The 22,129-nt window shown below is 39.8% G+C and overlaps 1 protein-coding gene across 1 annotated transcript in view; it reads left to right on the top strand.

Moving 5' to 3' along the window:
• Positions 1 to 22,129, top strand: part of BCAS1 (brain enriched myelin associated protein 1) — a 50,331-nt gene that overhangs the window by 5,956 nt on the left and 22,246 nt on the right. The window contains exons 3-8 of the mRNA XM_050907583.1: positions 3,604 to 4,187; positions 9,759 to 9,914; positions 10,465 to 10,509; positions 15,301 to 15,441; positions 18,616 to 18,651; positions 18,996 to 19,199. Of these exons, the coding sequence (XP_050763540.1) occupies positions 3,604 to 4,187; positions 9,759 to 9,914; positions 10,465 to 10,509; positions 15,301 to 15,441; positions 18,616 to 18,651; positions 18,996 to 19,199 (1,166 nt within the window). The remainder of the gene's footprint in view (positions 1 to 3,603; positions 4,188 to 9,758; positions 9,915 to 10,464; positions 10,510 to 15,300; positions 15,442 to 18,615; positions 18,652 to 18,995; positions 19,200 to 22,129) is intronic.

Raw genomic sequence — 22,129 nt, 5'->3', positions numbered from 1 at the left:
GTTCTAGGTCCCATAGTGAACAGAAATAATTTCATGCCTGTATGGTCAGTTTTGCAGCTCGCATGGTCAACTTAAAGCCTGTGCTCGCCTTAAGGCTTTGTCCATTATAATATTTTATTTTCTGGCTCTGTCTATTAAAACCAAAGCACTTGCTTTTTAAAATTCAGTGCTAATTCTGTGGACTTGATCCCATTCTGTGTCAGCAAACATAGTGCTGTTCTTCACCCTCAGCCTATGGAAGTGCTTAAAATGCTAAAGTCGAGGATATGGAAGGAAGGGGGAGAAAGTCTGTCAGCAATTAATTCTGAGCAGGGAAATGGTATTGACATAACATTGCACTAACCATTACTCTTCTCAGTACAGTTTTTCGTATAAGTCAAGGAAAAAATGTCGGTCTAATCTAGCAAATTTCGGAAAAAATATCCTTATTTTGAGTATGCTTTTACAGAAGAGGGACTTTGTGCCGCCATAGTATTGCCTTTTTAACGTATCCTGATGAAGTGAAGGGAAAGGAAGGACAAATCTTCCGTAGTGTGACTGTCTTTTGTTAAATACTTGAAAGGAAAATGCCTGTGTAGTAGTATGAAATGCTCTCTCACAGCAGCGCTGTAAATTGTATATTGATTTTAGTTTCAGAGCAGTTATTAATCTCATTCAGAGTGAGCAGCTGTGATCTACTTGCAGACCTGGCCTAGAATCTGGGAGGTTTTACTTCTATTCCTGATTCTGCCTCTGGATTGTGGAATAATTTTGGAAAGAATGGCACTTCTGTGTCTCTTTAAAAACAAAAATATTATGCACTTTTCATCCAAATATTGCAATTTCAAAGCCTTTCCCCTTCACAGTTTGCTGTGAATATGGCATGAGTCAAACTCTTCTGTTCAGCCCACCACAGTAGTGTCTCCTCTCTGGTGGTGGGATCTGCTTTGCCTGGTGTCTGAGCAGGTTTTCCCTGAAACAGTTTGAACTGTTTTGACACAAGAGACACACTGCAGAGCTCATGCCGGTGACATTTTCCAGGTCTTTCATTCCTTCCATGATAATTAGAGATAAAAGGAGCTTGATAGGTTCATGAGCTACTTTTTGTTTGGTTGGCTTACTTAATGATGAGCTTATATTCCTATTTTTATACTAAAGGCAGTTTTCCTGTGTTTCATTTTTTTATCTGTTACATAAAGCAGAAGTTCAGCATCTATTACAATTATTTTCCAGTGGATATTGTTTCTGCTTTCTTTAGCTGGGGAAGGGTTTGCTTTTCACTTCCTTCCCAAGTTTCCAACTATAATTAGAAGTTAGTGCTTCAGTTCTTTTTCATATAGTACTACAGGAGGCTTAGGAAACTGTAACTGATACTTAGTGGCCCTGACTGAATAGCTGAATAGGTGGTTGAGTAGCTAGTTATTTGTACCTTTTCTTTGCATGTCAGTATGTTGAAATAGGTGCTCATGAAATATTGCAGAATATTACTGGCAAAGAGTTCTTGCCAGTGTGAGTTATTTTCTTATGTGAATAGTAACAGAGAATCCAGGGAAAGAATTTTTCTCTATTAGATTTTCACTTCTTTGTGTGCACTCTATTTACCTGGACAGAACAGGTTGTACTGAGGCGCTCTGGCCCCTCTGCATGCTTGCATAGGCCTAAAACACAATAAGAAAGCAAATGTCAGATTAAAAATGTCAGAAGTAGAGAAGTTGGGAGCCAGCTCCCCAGCAGCTGGTAAAACGCTGGCCGCAGTTGTGAATCCTGCTGCCACAGCCCTTACTTTGTCAGCTGTTGCCTCCACTGCTGGCAAGTATTTCAGTAAAGTCACTTGAGATTCACGCTGGCATGCCAGCATGCTCCAGCACTTCTCATCTCTTGAGTTTATGGAAGCTCCCACCTCGTGCTAGTCAGGACCAACCCTGAACTGTGAAACAAGGGTCCAGTGGGGACTCTTGGTCACTGAGTTAAGGCTGTGGGGAAGGGGATGTCGTGGCTGGATGCTGGGGCCCATTCCCCTCCTGCGTATGACCAGGGTCCCAGGCACTGCCACAGGAGGACAGTAGCAAATGGATACAGACACACGTTATACGGTGCCTGCTGATGCTTGCGTGTTGTTATGCAAAATCCTTGGGGAGGGTGGAAAGTTGGGGTAATTTAGCTGTGAAAAGCTAAGGGGTAGTTTTGAAAGCTGTGATCTAAAAATGTTCTGCTTTCCTTATCTTAAAAAGGAATTTTAAAAATGAAACTGAACACTGAAGATCTGTACTGCGGAAGACAGGTGTATTAGTCAGGTTTTGTTGGTATCTGGGGTTTTATTTCTGTTAAAGTAAAATGTGAAGGGCATAATATTGACTAGACTATTACAATTATAATTTGAAATAATTTCAATTTTACACTGAAACTGACAATTTTAAAATTCTAATTTAGCAAGTCAGTTTGAGACTGTCAGTTTTTCACACTTATAATTAAGTAGACCTAAATTCATCCTTGAAATCTGTGGCGATGATTGACGGGGAAATCAGATATGTATTCTAGTCAAAGTAGGGAAGAGAAGCTCAAGCTGAGGGGGAGCTGTAAGGTTTACCTCTCTAAGCTTCCTCTTGCTTACTGGGGTTTCACACCACATAATCTGTGATTCAGCCTCCCATCCACAAAATAGACAAAAGAAAGATTTTTTTTTTCTTTTGTCTCATTTCTTTTGTCTTCAGTAAAGCCAGAGCCTTCTCCTCCTGTCTGCACATACAGTATTAGGGATTTTCACCTCAGCTGTATTATCAAAGTGCCATTGTAATATAAAATCATAAAATATACTTTTAAGATGAAAGATTTTTTCGCATCTAAAGTGTGATGGCTGTGTGTGTACACAAGGGGGAATTACTTGTGAGAATTGTGAGAAGGGGGAAATGTGATTAAAAGCCATATTGTTTGTGGGTAAAAAGAGTCAGAAACTTAAGGATAAGAAGCCTGGCTCAGATGTGATTTATAAGTATTCAAATCAGACTTAAATTAACCTACAGACAATAGAGAAGTGCAAGTAGAAACTGCATTATGGAGAGTAGGCAGCAAGGCAAGGAACGGTGTTGGAAAAATGAATGAAATAAGTTACGACTGCAAAGCCCTGCGGGGACTTTGGCAAGCCAGGAAACAAAATCAGTCCTCGCAGTTTCCATTCCTGTTTCCCATTTAGCTTTGACAGAGGAAAGTGTAATATATTAATAATAAGGTTGTCTCAAGTTTTATTCTTTTTTTTTTGTATATCACTAATTTTAATTGGAAAGTAAAATCCTCAGCATGCTCACTGGGCTAAGTAGTCAAACCTGGGCCGTTATCTGACTTTGGCAGCTGAGAGGGGGCTGTGGAGAACATAAAATTTGCACCGACTTCAATGAGGAGTGACAGGAAAGAAAATCAGATGGGCAGGTCTGATAGATGAGCGACAGCTTGTATTTAGCCCAGGAAGGCAACAGGGTCTCTAAACAAGCTGCACTGTGTGTGGTCCTCCCCAAGGCTCCACGTTTCAGAATTAGTTTATTAAAGAGCGAGGTCACCGTGATTAATTGTACAACCAGTGTAACTTCTTTGCTGTGCTGGATAATTACTGTTTTATGCTTCTGTTTGTAGTGGATGCAAAGGCAAGTGTTGCACGGGATAATGTGGCCGTTTCTTCCCCAAAGACAATGGAGCAGAGCCCCGTTCCCGACGCAGGCGGGCAGAGTCTCGGGAGCAGTGCCAGGAGAGCTCTGCCATCTGCTAAATCCCACTCTGTCTTTGCATTTTCATGGTCTGTACCAGGGCGTACTGAAGATCCAGCTACAGATTCATCAGTTGGATCGGCGAAACTTGATGTCAGCTCAGAGGCGTCCGGAGTGAACAAAGCACCAAGTGACAGCGTGGAGTTTCCCGCAGCAGCTGGGTTGGAGGAAGGCGCACATAAAAACCTGACTCGGGCCCCGCCGGCAGCATCGCTTCATGACATCGATCTCACGACATCGGTGACACCTGAGGGAGAGGATGTGGCTGCCTCAAAGCCAAAACAAGTAACCTTCTTTGACAGGATCTTCAAACTGGAGAAGGAAAAAGAAAGGAGTAAAACGCAAATTGATACCCAGGAGGAAAGGCGGACTTCAGACCTTCCTGACGGGTGCATCACAGCGAAAGAGGCTGCTGGATTACAGAGCACATCAAACAGTGTCCCACAGGGGAAGGCAAGTGCTTGAGTAGGAATATCCATTTCACTCTTAATGAAACCTCTTAGGAATATTAATAGTGCAGGACAACTTGATGTCATGATGGCTGTGTGAGTGAATTGGTGTTGCTCTTAAAATTATTGCAGGTAACGCCCCGCAGGGGTGGCTGCATAGAGGTATGGGAGAAGAACCTATGGCAGAGTGGTAATAGCTCTGATGTCTGCCTCATGACTAAATGCTGGCATCTGACCCTGAGTTTAAATTCATTTGTATTTCTCTGCAAGGTTTGGGCAAGATAGCTGTGTTCATGCTCCAATTGCGAGGATGATGAACAGCAGCCAACTACAAATGAAAGCAAAAATACCTGAAAGTAAAACTGTTTCTTATGCTTTAGGAGGCTGGAGTTTGACTCTGGATGGTTTTAAAGAAGTTCTTTAGCATGTTTTGTGCCATTCTTAAAATAGTCACTCTTCTCGAGCAATAGCTGCTTGTTGCATACCCTAGGTACCAGAATAAGGAATATGCAGTAGCAATTTTTGCACTCTTAGCTATTGTGATTTTTTTTCAGTCAAGGAAATGTGGTCCATTAGAATTGATTTTACAGGATAAGAATGTGATATAACAAATTAAGTAACTTATCTGAGAGCATGCTAATCAAAGAAAGGAGCTGAAAACAGACATGAGTTTAGATTTAAACTTCCTGCAAAGCTTGATATCAGCAAATATACTATAGGATTAATTCTCAGGTAATTAACTACTGAAAAAGTCCATCCCCTGGATGGGGATAAGTGGCATAACTCTTACTAGTTCTGCTGGAGAGGTGCCAGTATATACTAACTGGTGATCTAGCTCAAACCCTGTCTGACATCAGGAACAGGAGGGAGAAACTAGCTGCATGGCCCCTCATCAGAATCTATGTGTAAACACCATTTTAATAGTAACTGCTTTTATTGGCCTAGTTCAGGCTTACAAATAAGACTGCTGTATGATCGCTAATGTTTTGAATAGTGTTGAACATAATTCACAAGATGCTCACTGCTTGCACTTAAAACATTGCAGGTTGTCCCCAAAAGTCTCTTCAATTTCTGTTCTTCTAGCTTGTCTTCTCTATCTTATGCCTCCTAAAATTTGAAGATCGCATTTCTTGTATAAACTTATAAATTGTAATATTTTTCTGAAGATTCATTTGTAAGACTAAACAGTTGCATTTTTGACGATTGCCCTTCAAAAGTGGCACCCATCACTAGTATTTCTGACAGCTATATATGCGCATTTAAACAATCTGTAGTCTCAACCTAGCAGAATATCAAGTCATTCACTACATAAACAGAACAGGGTGAATAATTCAGAATGAATAATCTATTCAGTGCATACTGACACTTCTGTTTGTAGCTTATAAGACTGAAGCTTTTCAACACTGTAAATTCCTGCAGATATTTTTGACTAATGCACACAAAGAATAAGTTTTGCCTGTGGCTCACAAGAATTGTTACTTTTACAATCCAATGCAAAATTCATAATTTCCTGTTTTGCTGTGATTGCAAACTACAGAGTGTGGAAGGTCACAGTTCGTGCTGTTGAAGTAGTACGATGTGAAACTCTCTGTAATGAAATAACAGTCTGAAGTAGCTTTAACCAGAAGTCAGAGTTAAACATTTGCTGGCAGCAAATAGTCATGTTGGGAAAGCTTAAGTAAGCATTTGTAAAGAGTGGCCATCAGGGGACAGGATGAGATAATCTAAATCTTATTCTGCCAGTTCAAACAGATACTAGAAGCACTGTTCATTCAGATCAAGCTTTTTTTATATCAATAATGCCTACTTTCTTATTAACTTTGAATGCTGTTCCAGTCTTCAGCTTATACGTATCCACATCCTGAACCTCACTAACGGGAATAGCCTGGAAATCCCAGGCACTCATCAGCTGTAGGTTATGCTTGGTACATGTGCAAGTGCTTGCAGGATCCTAGCCCACACAACAGCTTTTTGGTGCCTGGGGGCCTGCTTGAAGACAGGTCTCCTGTTTAACAGAAGTGCCTGTACATCTTTAACATGTGTGCTTAAAGCTGTAGCACTGAAAATCTTTGACAACTTGCAAAATCGGGATTCAAATTGCTCAGTGTAAATGAGTGGTAGAACTGTATCACAGGAAAAGGTGAAACACAGGGAAGGTGTATCACAGGAAAAGGTGAAATTCCTTGAATTTCTGGACTATAATTTTTGTCTTTCATTCTTCAGATATGAAGAGGAGTGTATGTTGGGGGCAGAGAGGAGTTAAGGACCTTTTCTGGGAAAAAAAAATCAACTAAAAACTTCTGCTATGTTGCCAGACTTTAACTCCATTTCTAAAACAAAGGCTTTGGCTCTGCCTTGCAGCACAGTTGCCTTCTGTTCCCTCTAAAGTTGCTGGTTCTCATGTAGGATGGAGAATGACCAAGTCTAATTTAATTGCTGTTACTGTAGTAACTACAAACTGTTACCAAATAATCATACTAAAAAGCCAGATATTGCTGCCAACAGTTTCTTTTTTCTTTTTTTGGTGGATTATGACTTGTAGTATCTGTAAAAGCAAAGTTTCCCTGAATTGAGTGCCAACACAAAACAAACAGCATTGCTGGTAAGTAAGAAAGAGGCTCCACAGTTGTAGCTTAAGAGCTGCACAAACATTCTGTGTTTGGTGAACCACTCTTTATTTTTGTGGTCTACAAAACTACATTCAGAACACAGCATAATTAAAACAAGGACAGAATTCATGAATTCATGAAGCATTTACTATGTAAGCCAAAGAAAAGATAAATTATATGCCTGAAATGTTTCACTGAGGCATGATTCATACTAACAAAAGTGCTGGCAGGAATACATTCTTTTGATATGTTTTTCTAATGACTGAACTGAAACTACAGTATAAGTATTTAAGGTGTTTATTACCCCCAAATTTGGCTCCCTAAAGAAATGAATTGAACATTTACATAGTATCTGTTAACTTCCAATACTGACTGACTTCTGTTATTTCTAGAGTTTTCTTTCATTATTTGCCTCTGGGGCTTTGCGCAGCATATTATGCAGTGAGTTGCTACAGAAGTTTTTGTAATTATTTGACTACGGCTCTGAAAATGTGATGTTGTAGGACTCTACATTATCTCTCCCTGATTTATATGCTGATGGCCTGAGTCTGTGCTCCTTCCTACAGCAGTATTCCCACAAAAGTGCAAGATGGAGCACAGCACCTATCAAAGTCCAGATTTGAGTTGTAACTTGGTAGCTAATGGCAGCCTTGGCTTGGGAATCCTGGAGTAGGGTCCCTCGTGCAGTAGTGGATCATTACGGGGCCCGTTTGTGCTCTGCAGGTTGGAGTTCAGGGATTTTTGGACGGCGTTGTGCCTCAAGCTCTGCGCAGTCTGCAATAGCTTTCACTTCTGCAGGGCAACGTGTGGCTTTAGCAGGGCGATACCCTGGGAGAGCTAGTGCTGCCAGTGGTGGTACCTGTCACCTCGGCAGTTGTCCCAGGCGGTATCTGCTGCTGCTAGCCGCTGTTTGCTACAGTGCTCAGGAAAAAGATCCCTTCCTCCTAAACAGAGTGCAGCCCAACACCACAGCTTGGGCTTGTGTGTGTAAAAACTAGTTTGCTTATTTTTGTTTGGTAGCATCAAGTAGTAAAGAGTTTGATAGCATCAAGCACTTCAGTTATGAAGCTAGTTCTGTTTAGCAACATATCTTCTGCCTCCTGCTTGTTTGGTCTCTTGCCTCACGCCTTTGTTGCCCCTTTTAATATCTGCAATAGAGCCAGTGTTTTTCATATGACCAGAGCTCTTTAGATGCCATCCCTGGAAGCAGGGCTGCTGAAGCTGGCATGGCCACGCGTGTTCTGCATGGGACATATTGTTCTTGGAGCCGCTCAGGCCTGTAACTGGCAGCTGGACAAAGTGGTGTGTTAGAAGTTTCTTACAAGGGTCTAAACAGCCTGTTGAAGCACTCTGAACTACTGTGCTGTGTTTCTTCCTGGGTAAACTTGGAAAACAGTGGGTGGAGAATTAGGCAGAAGTCTGTTCTTGCAAGTAAAACCTTGCATATTTAACTCCTTAAATGCTGCATGGAGACTGCCCACTCCACGCTCATCTTTTCTGATGCCAAATTAGCCCTCTGAAGTTTTAACACAGTTATGCATCTTTAGTCTACTCCTTCCTCTAGGGACCTACAGAAATGTATGTCCTCTGCAAATCCTATACAAATATTGTGGGGTTTTTTAATCACCCAGTACAGGGAAAAGTTCTCAAGAGTACAATTTTTATTTTAACTTTTCCTAGTAAAAATGGCACTGAACAACTATGTCTAATTGGCAGGTTAGAAAAAAAACCCTTGGTGTCACTTAGATCTCCAGGCAGTCTTTGAGCAGTGATTCAAAGATGCTGTTTACTGGAGACAAGTGGACAGGCTCATCAGTTTTATTTCTTGTCCTGATTTTTTCCTCTGGAGTAATCTGGGCAACTAGTATCCTAACAACTGCTTCTCTAGTCACTGTTTCCGAAGTGACCAGATGTGTACAGCTGTCTAAATAGTTGGGATAATAACTTCTGCTGAAGAACTATGGCACTGCTATGATTGTCCATTCAATAATGTCTCAAATCCCCTACCAAAGTCAAGGCCACCATCATGCTAGGCACAATTTACTTTAATAATAATTGACAGATCCAGCCCTGCACTTGCAATGTAGACAGATAGACAAAAGGGAGGAGGATTATTGGTAACACTCAGATGTTACTAGCCAGATATAGTACTTTTAAATATTAAAAAAGGAAATGCTGAATGGGACATGAGGACTTGTCTCAAGCTGCTCTCTCCTGCATAACATTTGTGTTGGCTTTACCTGTGCAGGCTCAAGGCAAAAGTGGCCAGAATGGCAGAAAATCAGCATAAAAGGCTGCCAATCTTTCCAAAACTGGTCCAAGAAGAGTTTTTTAAAAACCAGACTCTCGTTTATGTGTCTAAACAGAAACTGAGTAACTTGTAATATTACATACTTGTGAGCGCTTGAGCACTGGAAAACTATTTTTGGGCTCTGGGAACTGTAATTCCAAGAAGAGAGGAGGCAGCTCCATCTGGCTCAGAAGAATTACTTTGGGTTGTTGCTTTTTTCCTTCTTTTAATCTGTACCGTGTTTGTGTTTGCTAGATAAAAATCATTTCTGGAATTGCAGAATACAGAATATCGGAAGCAATCTTTGTATGGTACAATCAGACACTGAGCCATCAAAGGCCAAAATCTCAGTGTTTGTTCCTATTCACAAGTTCAGCCTTGAAAAGAGAAAAGTGGTGTTGTTTGGGATGCCATGTGCAACTTTACTTGTGTTTGTTATACTTGGTAGCTGAGGACAATGTTCCTCCAACCAACGGCAAATGCTGAATATATTAGAAAAGAGGGGAAAGAGATGTATAAATGCTCGATTGTTCTGAATATGTAGGCTGGAGAAGTATGGTTGGAATTAGGGTTGTGACTCTCAGAGCAACATAATGCAAGTCACAAATGTTACTTTTGCATTCCACTGGAAATTAAGCAAGCTAGGATTGAGGAAACTCTGCCCCCTTTTTTTTAGGAGATAGATGACTGCAACCGAAAAGACCTACGGCAGGACTCGGCAGGTGTCAACAGCCCCACTGCTGAGCAACCTGAAAAGGCAGAGGTAAAACAAGACGACCCCCAACCAGCTGCTGCAGTAGATAACTCAGTCATGAGTTTCCTTAAAACACTGGTAAGCTTTTGCCTTTCCTTTTCGTCTCTAGGCTATGCTTTAAATTGCTTATAAAAATCCCGTGTGGACATGTTGAGCTAAATGTAACACGTTTGCTGTCACAGGCACTGAGAAGTAATGAAGCCAAACAGATGCCTTAGAATGACTTGAGAGTGAGAGAGATGTGTAGGTACAGCGCAGTTATGATCAAATGATGATCACCTACTCTGGAAACTGCCTCTTCTGCATAGATACTTGCAGACCTGGAGGGATTTAGCTGTCTTAAGGATTTTCTGCATTTATTTTGTAATATCTCTAAAAGTTTGGGTTTTATGGATTAATTTGACGTATAAGCTTGAATAATATATCTTTGGTCCAGACACTTGTCATTTTAGCCATTGACTTTAAGTTGTTCTCGAGAAACATTATATTATAAATTTTCCCACATGGAGGGGAAAGCAATATTTGTACTTCTTTCAGCTTTGTGCTAGAAAAAACTGCTAGTTTCAAACATGATCTTTTGAAAGACTGAGTTGGGTGTGACTGTTTTTTTTTCTCAAATACGTTTAAGGTCTCCTCAAGCAAAGCTGAAGCCAAAAGTGATTCTGAAGACAAGGTAGGCAGATTCCTCATTCTGTCACTGGTTACTAGATGTTTTTGACACAGGTATTTCCTCTTCATTGTGTTGCTCTTTCCCCAATTGATATTATCATTTGAAGTAATTTTAAAATATTTTTCCCCCTGAATAAAATTGAAAGGAAGATGATCATAAATAGTGTAATTCTTCATATCATATGTTACAATCAAGATCTGAACTGTAGCATTTTCTGCAAGGCTGATGATGACCTGGTAGCGCTTTTGGTTGTTACTCTGACTTGTCCTTGATCTAAAACTACAGGTCCCTGCAGTGAAATCCTCCTGAGTCCACAGAAAACTCCATTTGCTCATAGAGCTGTGCAAACCTTCTGGTTCTTCATTTCTAGTTGTGTATATGCATGTCTCCTTTTCTCTCTCTTCACACCTGCTGGAGCTGCCACGTCCTGCTGGGGAGGAGGCGTGAGGTCCCCCTGCCTGTGGCAGCCCTGTGGCTGGGTGGGCAGGGGTGTGGGCAGCAGCCTGCTCCCACCCTCCTGCCCTGCAGTGCAGCCACAGCTACTGCTGGGTCCCCCCTTGGGGTGCAGGAGGGTGGGCAAGGATCAGCTTCCCACTGAAATCACTAAAAAGCAGAGGGAGATCCCAGCATTTCCTCTCTGGGACTCTTCAGGCTGAAGCAGCCCAGGATGGACTGTGCTACAGTCAGGGCTGATGGGCTGTTCCCATGCAGCAGCTGAAACCTCAGGAAGACGATGGAGCTGCTCTGAGCAGGACTGGGACTTGCAGGGAGAGCTGTCCTTCCCCGACCGCTCAGGGTTCTTTGCTTTACATGCAGAGATGAGGATCAAGTTTTTTTAAGTGGGGTGAATTGAACACTCAAGCTGTTCTAGTACAATGCATCAGGCTGCCTGCAAGTGTGTGTGGTGTTCCCACTGGGAACTGAAATCTGTATTGGCTGGACAGGTACAGAACCAGTCTGAGAAATGCTCCTTCATACAACAGGCAGATGTGGCCTCTTGCTTTCTTCTTTACAAACCATTTGTTCTTGGGTTCCACTAGCAAGAGGAAACTTGTTTTTAGCGTCCATGTGCAGTGATGATCCTTTATCTGTGAATTCAGAAAAGCTTCATTATTATAGCTTTCATTTGCTATTAGAGAGATTAAATATCAGATTGATCCAATGTATTTAACAAACTTGTAAAAAAAGTGGAAAAACTTAAACTGTAAAAACTAAGTTGAAAACATAATCTTCTAAAATGGAAAAATGTAGGTGTTTAAAGACTTCTCCTTTCCCCTTTTTTCCTGTTCCGTTAATGCCAAAACTTACAATAGTTTCAACAGAAGCAGAAGTGAGACAATTTGTATTAAGCTGCCTTCTATCTTCTAGAGTTTCAGTGGCTTACAGGCATATCACTGACTGCATAACTGGGAACTTCAGATTATGTCCTTACACATTGTTATGACTATAATAACTGAAGTTTTTCTTGCAATGCCTATGATAAAACTTAATTAACACACAAAGAATAAAACCCTAAAAAAGGAAATAGTCTTTCCATGCAACTATTACGTAGCCAAAATCACTATAGGCATCAACATTTCTGTTTTCTATCCTATTTTTATCCTTTTTGTGCCATCCAATTTTTTATATAGTGTGGTACTAAAATGGTGAAGTCAGTCTTTCTAGAAAGCTTGGTGAGTACACGGGGGATACACATCACTCCCTGATTATAGCTCAATAATTCTGGAAATTGTCAACCAGGGCTAAGGTCTTCCAAGATATCCAGAAAAGGTTGTTATCAAATTGCACTGTTTCAGTGAGACATATGTAGCGCTTTCAACAACTTCTGAAAAATCCAGTTGTTCAGTCCTGTTTGCATACCTGACTTTATCAAGCGGACCCATGTGCTTCTATAACAGGTGACTGTTGGTGCGGGCGTACTGTAATTTGGAAACAAATACACTGTTTGGGTTTGGTTTGCTATCACACCTGTGAGGGTAAACAAATCCAGATGACTAGCAGGATATGCAAACTCATATAGAGGTTAAATGGGAGTTGTTTTTTACAAAGAATTCCTTTATCTTCACTATCTTCCTGATACAAAGAATGACACTTTCACTATATTAAAGGAAAAATATTTTTAAAAGGTTAATTTACCAACTGTCATAGAAAAGCTGCAGATTTTTCAGCTGATATGTGTAATGAAATGGTAGTCATTTTTCCCCTGAGAAATAACTTCTGTCTTAAGGGTAAAGATGTGTTCTTAAGTGAGGCCTTCCCCTTTGCAGCCTGAGCCTCTCCTGAGTTCTGTGGGGCTTTCACACGGTTTGGCTGGCACAGGGACCGCTGTGCCTTTGAGTCCTGGTCGTACTTTCATTTTGGCTGCCCATGCACCCCCTTTGCAGGGAGGAGCTGCGTTTTATCACACAAGGGCTGGTATGTTCCCAGTGTCTCTTAGCAGTGCCCTCCCATGGCTAAGAGGACAGATGAGCTTTCTCATAAATCTGAGGAACAGCCACAGTCCACTTCAGCTTTGCAAAGCACGGCAGCGTACTCCCTCCTGCTGAAATGCACAGATGTGCGGCATCAGTGAAGCTGAACTTGGTGGTTTTTGTAGCAACATGCTGTCATCAGCGATGCCTCTGGCTTTAATCAGCTGGCTAAAGACGTGTATGCTTTCAGCAGCCTGGGCACACCCTAAATGATTGTCACTTCATCTGTGTAAACACAGGAGTCCAATACGAGTTGAGTCATACTTCCTCGGATTAATTGATCCTTTCCAAGTTTATACTGACTAACATGGCATTCAGATCAGATCTGCCCCAGACCACCTATCTGGCCCTTCTGTAGCAGATCCTGACTTGTTCCCACATCACTGTACGTTTGGGAATACTGAGAATGGTAGAGAGTACTGCAGGGAAAAATGGCCGATTTTGATGCGACTGGCCGCAGCCTCTTCACACACAAAGTACTTTGTAGGAAGCACGTAATTGCACTGAATGGAACAACCTTGAGACCAAGCTCTCAGCTTCACATGCTCATATGTGTTACGTTCTGTACTCTGGACCTTTCCTCCTACCCTATTAGTTGTGGTCAACCACAGTGCTTGATACTTCACATTGTAAATACTGTAGGCTGATACTTTCTTTGGAGTTTGGGTGTCTTCGTGCTTCCATAGTTCCTGGAAATTTTTGTCAACTCATTTTAAAGCTTTCTACAGTTGGAAGCTTTTATTTTTGCCTTGTTCAAGCGTAAAAGAAAACAGAATGAAGCTTGCAAATGGACAAGCTAATTACCCAGCAGGTGAACACTTGAATCGTTTGTCATTGAAATATAATTTTTAAAATTTTTATTTCTTCACTATATATTGGCCTGATTCTTAATTAAATCAGGAAATAAATTGCCTAAGGGAGATCATAATTAAGTCCAGGATACTACAAGTAGTAAGTAAAAAATACTACATCCTCCTCTGTACTAGGTAATCAAAAGCATCTTACTGCTTTAAAACCTGACACTGTGAGATAGTGAAGAGTGAAGAATGCTACCCCATATTATCTGTGATTAGTCATATGTTATGGGCATATGTACAGTGCAGTTACCATAGAACAGGCTTGTGTGTTAACTTGTTTGTATGTTGAAGCTCAGTTAAGCAACCTTGGATACTTCTGGTTTTGTGTCTCCCCTCCTTTTTTTTTTATTGCTGAAAAGATGAAAATGGTTGGGAAGGAAGGAAAAAAAAAAAACCCATTGGTCATAACATGAAAACTTAAGCTTTTTTCCTGGACTGACAAATCCAGAGGGTTGTGTTGAGGAGGGGGGGGACAACAACAGCAACTTGAAGAGTGAAGTTTTGAAGAGGTATTTGAATTATGATTTTAAAAAAAAAATTTTTCCAATGCTGTGAAAAGTTAAATGGAACATTTTAGCAAATGGTACTTAAGTTTTTCCAAGACTTGTAGAAAAGTCATGTATTTGAACAGGCCCACCTCTACCCTATGCAGGGTAATTCAGTCTGCATTGAGTTGCAGGTAGTCTGCTACCACTTTTTAAAAGCAGCCTGATACTGCTTTTTCCCCACATAGACATCTATCGATGTTTCTTTATTTTATAGCTCTTTGTAGTGGATTTTTCAATGTGCTGCCTAGTTTTTTAGAGATCCAATCTCTCACACAGTGGGTGACAATTCCTAAAACAAGTGCCTCCTGCAGATATTTAGAATGGAATGAAAAGGAAGGAGCACTCATTCAACACTTTTAGTATCAATCTATCATTACTATTTTTCTGGTCCTTTCATTTCTAATTAATTTAATGAACATTAATGCAAACTTGAAATATTTTATGTAGCATTTATCATGAATATTCATACTGCCCTTTTCCTAAATAATGCATTATGCAAAACATTTTAAAGTCCCTATAATACTGCAATAAAAAGAATGAAGGTCTTCTCAAAGATTTATATATGTACCTATTTTAAAATTATAAATCCCAAATTCAGTTGGTTACTCATTAATTTAAAATACAGAAGTCTCAGTCTTTGTGGGATTTGGGTCTCAATTTAGTGAAGATTTTAGGGGGCAAATTGTGGTTTAATTTTGAGTCAACTGGATTGCCCTAGCTTTTATGTTTATTTCACTACTCACGTGAAAGAAAGTCTAAGGAGAACAGAGTAATCACTTGAAAGAAAACAATTTGTTGTCCAGGGCAAAAAGGAAATATTTGTTTTTAATACTACATGTATGAGTGTTTGAATGTCTTTCATGAACCAAATAAGAACTTTGCAATAAGTATTCAACTTCAAATGCTGTTGTACAAAAGGGATCGAAAGCGGAAAAAGGCCATGGTGGGCAACCTGCTCCGAAGACAGCGGCAGAATCCCAAACTAAAGGATCCAAGAAAAAGAAGGCAGAGAGTCCCAAGCTGGGACATAGTACATTTAGTAAACTCTTTAGGCATAAGGTCTGTATGAAACTCTAGCAAGAGCAGAACCCTGAGCAGTAACAGATGGCTCCTGTCACAGAGCAAAGTTATTTAATTGGTAACTGAAATCAGCATCTGGCCAGCTGTGCAGTGCTCTGAAAACTACTGGTGTGAGCATTTCTTTGCCATGCATTATGAAAACAATCTTCATGTGCAATGTTTCTCTCGTTATACCATCTGTGAATTCAGGATTCTGAAACAATTCCTCTAACCTTCCCTGCTACGTGCTTCCCAGTTATGCTTACTAATGCTGACTAAACTTCCCTGGCCACTTAAAATAAAAGGTACTGACAAACAATGAATTATGCAGATATGAACAGAGCCTGCAATTGTAGGATGGGTTTAAGAGCTCAGTCCAACTACAAGTAAGGCTTTATGATCCACATTACCTTAAAGTGCACTGTCATGGTTAAAATTGGTGATTTGGTGAACTGGGGCATCTGATACGGCACAGAGAAGGTTGGAACACGGAATTTCCTTCAGAAATAGTTACTTTTCACTGAAAACAAGAAAGGTAATTGTTGATGGAATTCTAAGTTTAGTTTGGAGGGAAAAAGTCTGGTTTCCAAGGATACTTTGAAGTTGTTCAAAGTGCACACTTTCTGTGCAAATTGTTGTTTCAGAGGACATTATCTTATCTTAAAAAAAAAAAAAACTGAAAACTTTTGGTCTCAAGGTCCATATTTGGGCATTTCTGCATTCTCTGAAGATGATCTGCCATGATGTTCTGTGGCAGGGAAGCAGAGAACTGTAGCTTTTTAGCCCAAAGAATGCAGAAGCAGAGACCCTTCCATTGGGGGAGGAAAGTAATTAATATTTAATGCTCACTCAAAACACCCACATGGAATTTCTGGTGAGTAGGGGGCTTTATAGTCAAGGGCACAAGGCAAAGGGAGTTCTTTAAGACATTTTCAAAACAAAAATGTTCTTTCTACTGTCTCATTTTTGAGATAAAAATGTCATCTGCATATTACTGAAGGAATAATAATCTTCCCAATGGTTTTCAGTCTACAGTTCTTGCCAACAGCTTAAAGTTAAGATCTCATCTTGTATATACCACATTGATAGCTAATAGTTTTGATATTTAATACAATTAAAATATGAATTACTTGGTTTTAATGAATTAGGGCTTCCTGGTAAAACCCATACCTGGCTAGCATCTTTTTAAGGTGCTAAGCCTTATATATAACAGTTCAAAATCTTGCAACATGTTGTTGGGAGAGATGATTGGTTTTCATCAGGCTGTTTGATAGAATTTTAAAGACTTTTGGTCTGGAATGAAAGCGGTTATCTTGAAGGAATGCAATAGCACTAAATTTTTATACCAATAAAATCTGTCTTGTAAAATGTCGCTACTTTTTAAATAGTTTTTTCTTGTTCCTAAGTTTATTTTCGCAGCTTTCTTTCCACATACAAAATACAGAAGCAATAACTAAGGTATCATTTATGACATATTAAGAGTAAAGGAGATGGATTAAAACAGTGCCAACAGTTTGCTTGTAAGGCTGATCGAAAGTGGAAATTCTAATCAGAGCACTGATGTGACAGGCAAGCCCTGAAGTTATCACCTCTAGTAAAACAAAAGTAGTCCTGCTTATCTCTTTTATCCTTTGAAATGCCTTAGCATGATGTGTCAACTAGATGAGTAGGTAATGAATTCCTTTATTTCAAATAATCATTTTAATATATGTATTCATATTGAATTTTAAGCACTTCACTGTCTCCTCTGAAAGTTCTTTCTCTGCAAGTCTTTCAAAATGCACTTCTCTGTACCTTAGTTAAGAACAGATTAACTATTAGGTTAACAAAACATTGTTTTTCAGTGTCCTCTGTTTACATGAATACTAATTTTAAAGCAACTTGTGAATGTTGTTTTCAAACAGCAAGGTGCATCCTAATATAAATCCATAACATAAGCTGATGCAATGTGATTTGGCCATTTGACATCAAAGACTGAGTTTGGATGGCATTTGACAGTTGGGTCCCTGTCTATTCTTTTAATCCCATCCATGTATATTTGCCTTGTATTGCATGCCAGTTTTGCAGTATAACTGTACTGATTTATGGAATTTTTACTTGGAAGAGAAGGGTTAATCACTTATTTTCAGCATTAGTACTGAAGCCAGCTCATGGCATTACACTACTTCTTACCACTTGCTCTGGATCTTGTTCATTAGAGCTAACCACAAAAAGAAGTTCTTGGCTCCTGCAAAATAACTCTCACCTATTCTTTCAAGAAACTCGCACAGTGTGTGGCAGGCTGCCTAAACCCAGGGGTGCTAGGCTCACGTTTACTTGAGTTTGTGGCTTGTTGCTCCTCTTTTTGTACAGTTCAGATACTCATCTTCAGTGTAAGCTATGCTGGATGTTAGGGTCAATAGATACTGGTATATATCACTGGCCAGGAAGGAGTTTAACAAACTGGATCCCTCCTGTGTTTGTGTATTTTGACGAAACCAGGAGACCCATCACTGAATGATTTTTCACAAAAGAGTAAATCCCACCTAAGGCAGAAGAGTGTGAATGGATGGACTATACCAACCTCCAGCACCTGCAGATCTTCTCTTAGAAGCAGGAGTTGCAGCTCTACAAAGTTATAAAGCCACTGCTGTTCCATGCTCTTCATTTCCAGGCAGTCATCTGCCTATGTTTTATATCCCAGAAAGCAAAGCTTCTCACTTTGAAGGCGATGTTAGCATGTCCCTGACTGCTATGTAACTCCCCCAGTGGAAAAGACCCAGATCTGGCTTGTACGCGTGCACTGAAAGTTGCACACGCAGACCTAGCTCAGAAAAATCTCTGCTAATATCTTAAAACCCTGTACAAAGTCTTACCTGAAGAAACTGGGAATGCATATGTAAATACACATATTTTTAAAGAATAAGTGAAGGACTGCAAGCACAGCAGCATGAGCACAAAGCAATTCGACACAAGGCTGCAACGCTGCTGCAGGTAGCAGGATGTGAGCTGGCAGTCCCTTCAGGCAGCCTGGCCTCTGCTAGAGATCAGTTTCCATGGTTGCAGGAGCCAGGACTTTCACAAACATTCACTAAAAATAAAATAATTTGTGACACAGACAATTCCTGAACTGTGTAACTGTGAGCACTGACATTGCCAGAGACAGACTTGCCTTTGTGTTTTGTTTCCCTTCAGGCTGCAAAAGAGACCCAACAGACAACTAATACCAAAGTGAGTAGGATGATTCAAGCTATCTGTATGAATAATGCTGTCAAAGGGTAATTATTCTCACTGTCATTTTCAGTCTCAAAGATAGTGTTTTAATTTCTTTATCAATTAATCATCTCTGTTATGAAGAGTGGGTTGCTATGTAATTTGCTTCCTCTGTTCAAGACATTACTTCATTTGAAAGGAGAGGGATGCAGCTCATAAGCTGCACCTTGTTGCCTTCTGTGTCCTGTGCTGTGGTGGTCGGCTGTGTGCTTCCCTCTTGTACCAGTTGATGCCTGAATGTGCTGCAAGTATCTTGTCCTTCACACGTTTCCAATACCCTATGTGGTCATGTTTCTTTCCAGAGCACTGAACAGCAGCCTGTTACCTCTGTAAAATCAGACAAAAATGTCCCTTCCTCTCAAGAGCCACAGACAACTAAGCAAAATACAAAAGCCCCCGAGCCTGCAGCCCAACAGCAGGCAGTGGCCGGCGAAGCCCCCAAAGAGGTGACGAAGGAGAAAGCATCATCCACTCCTATGCCTCTGAGCAAGCTCTTTTGGAAAAAGGTACGTCTGGATTTCAGAGCTGGTCCACGCCACAGCTCCATCTTCACACAGCATCTAGAGTTATTGCTAAGCATAGAGTTACAGTAAAGCAGTCAAATCTGCAAAGTTGAGCATATCCCACAAGCTAAATGCACGAGGGGCATAAACGATATATGCACGTACAAACGCATACGTGAGCTTTGGGCAGTCACATATGCACATGGCTAATAATGGTAGTTAGTCTCCTGCAGAAGAATCCTATAAAACATAGTCTTTTAAATCTGTCTGTAGTATTTTTTAATGATATTATGGAAGAAGGAATGTTATTCTTTGTCAATTCAACACATTTGTTAAAACTCCCAGAGAGATTATAGCATTCTTTACTAAATTATATTATTAATAGAGATACAGCTATAAAAACTCATTTCATTTTTGAGAACTGTTTGCTTTAGTTCTAAATGTCTGAAAACCTGGAATCTGGTGGGTCTATTCTTACTCAACAGAAAAAGTTTCATACCAGAGTGGATCAGTCTTTAAGTCTGGGGGTTGAGGTCACTTGCTTGGGAAAACACATTTTTTCCTCAGGTTAAATAATGATTTTAACTAAAATTAGGACTAGCTTTGAAAACATGGTTCCTGTTTCCATGATCCTTATAAAGCTGAAGGTTTATTCTTTTCTCATTTCATTTAAGAGAAGAGCTCTATTAAACTTTACTGAATCACTGTATGTTGAATAACTGCTTTCCTGGGCTTCTGTTCAAGTTCAAATCCCAGAAATGAACTACTTCCAAACACACAGATGCTGACTGAGCGGCTAGCCCTGCAGCTGCTTTAGCTGTACTTTCCCTACTGAGCAGTGATACTGGAGATACAGTTTGGGAATGTTACTTACGTTAAAAAAAAAAAAAGGTGTTTAGATATTCACAGAGTAAACATGCTTGAAAACAATCTAAGCTTGAAATGTCTGTTATTTGGGACTTAATTTCCTGTGGAACTGAGCGAATCAGGTACTTAGAATGAGAGGAAAGTTGTGAAGAAGAGGGAGAGGGAGGCTTTTTGTACAGTTGTTATCGCTACAGAAACCACCTCCTCTGTCTGAGTAGTCTGGTTTATTTGAAAACAGATGAGAAGCAGGATGTATGCTGAACATCAGGATGAAATAAGAAAAAAGACAACCTTCTGGCAGATGGTTGTATGTAGTTTCAGTGTAAAACTGAGTAATAAATCTGGTCTGAAGTTCAGTAATTTCATAATGAAGTAACAAGGTCTTTTGTGCTTGAAAAAGAAAAAGCATGTGAGAAGGGAACATTTTCTTGCAGAAAAATAGTAAAAATCATTCCTGTGGAGGAGAAATTGGTGGTGATGGTTGGTTTTAAAAAAAAAAATCTGATAAGGTTTTGGTAAGATTTCAAAACCTTATTTTTGAAAGATTAACCAAAACTAATGTAGTTACAGATATTTTACTGCTCTGTATAATGTAGGTTCTGCCCACAGTGAACACCAGCTCCCCATATCTCATATTATAGCTAAGCTAAACTAGGTCTAGGTACCTACCCTGTGTTTCTTTAACCTTGTAACAATCTTCATGTGAAGTCCTGGGATCTCAGACATCTCAGGGGTATAAAACTCGTACCAAAATTGTCTTTCACTTCTGTTTGTTCATAATGCTGGGTTTAATTTATCCTACATTATCATCAGCTGCTTACGTCAGTGAACTGAAAGTGTTGTAGAGAACTCTACAACTCCGAGCAGGTTTTAGTTCCCACCAAAAATATTAAGGGCTAGTTAAATCATTTACGCAAATGCACTGAACTACAACAGTATGTGAACTACAACAGTATGTGAAATCTGAACTTTGTAAAATGAGCCCATTTCTGCTTATTTAGAACTCTTGGGTCTGGAATCATGCTGAGACCAAATGTTTTTGCAAACTTTCTGGAGTAAATTTCTGCAGTAGAGAACTGAATTTGGTCTTAAGTATTTAAAAAAAAAAAATCTGCCTGCTTGAGCATTGAATCCTTACCTATAAAAGGCTGATGTTGCTTTACTGGATTTTCTTGACAGATAATAATATTGTATTTCCTTTGAAAGACCCTGGTGACCCAATCAGCTTGCAGCTAAAAAAAAAAAGAATAGATGTAAAAAAAAAAAAAAAAAAGTCCTTAGACTACAGGTTAGCCTCAAACTCAGCTTGGTTCAAAGATTCTGTCTTTTTTTTTTCTTTTATCTTTCTTTCTGGCACACTTAATGTACTGCCCTTTTGCTAGGATAGAGAATCGAAGCCAGCAACTATTCCAAATAGGTATATAATTCAGTCATGCGTAGTTTTTCTTTTGAACTAACAAATAGCAACTACAACACTCAATAGATTCAGGATTCAGATCCAGCTTCTCTCTTTCCAGCCAGTCTCTTAAATATCTATCTCCTGATGAGCTTTCACTTCAAAGTAAAGCTAATGAAGTGCCTGTCAACACATTGCAGTTAATTCTGCTGCTCTGACTGCAGATGAATAAATATGTAAAAGAAAAAGAAAGTCCTTATTCAACTCCTCAGATGGAAACCACTCTGACTGTATTTGCCCCATTTCCTGATCAGTCTGCACAAGACTTTTCATAACTGTTACTCAAATGTTTGTCATGCTAGCATTTTTTTTTCAAATACTAAGGAATATTAATAGAAAATTACAGTTAGTAATTTCACATATTTGTGTTGGAAACCTGGTTTCAAGACCTTGTAGATATCTGATCAGGGCAGAGAAACATAACGCTTCATTTATCTGATCAAAGCATGCCAGTAAATGATGGAGGAAAGTGATTGAGGGACTATTATTTAGACTGCTCTGTGAATTATCTTTAAAAGCAGATATATTTTTTTAAAAACTAGAATTTTAAGCTGTTGCAATTCTGTTGCCACACAAATGCAGAAAAATCATGCCCTTTTTACTGACGGGT

This window comes from Gymnogyps californianus, chromosome 17 (assembly GCF_018139145.2).
Source record: "Gymnogyps californianus isolate 813 chromosome 17, ASM1813914v2, whole genome shotgun sequence".
In the NCBI taxonomy this organism is placed as follows: Eukaryota; Metazoa; Chordata; class Aves; order Accipitriformes; family Cathartidae; genus Gymnogyps; species Gymnogyps californianus.
This window is presented reverse-complemented; position numbering and strand designations above follow the sequence as displayed.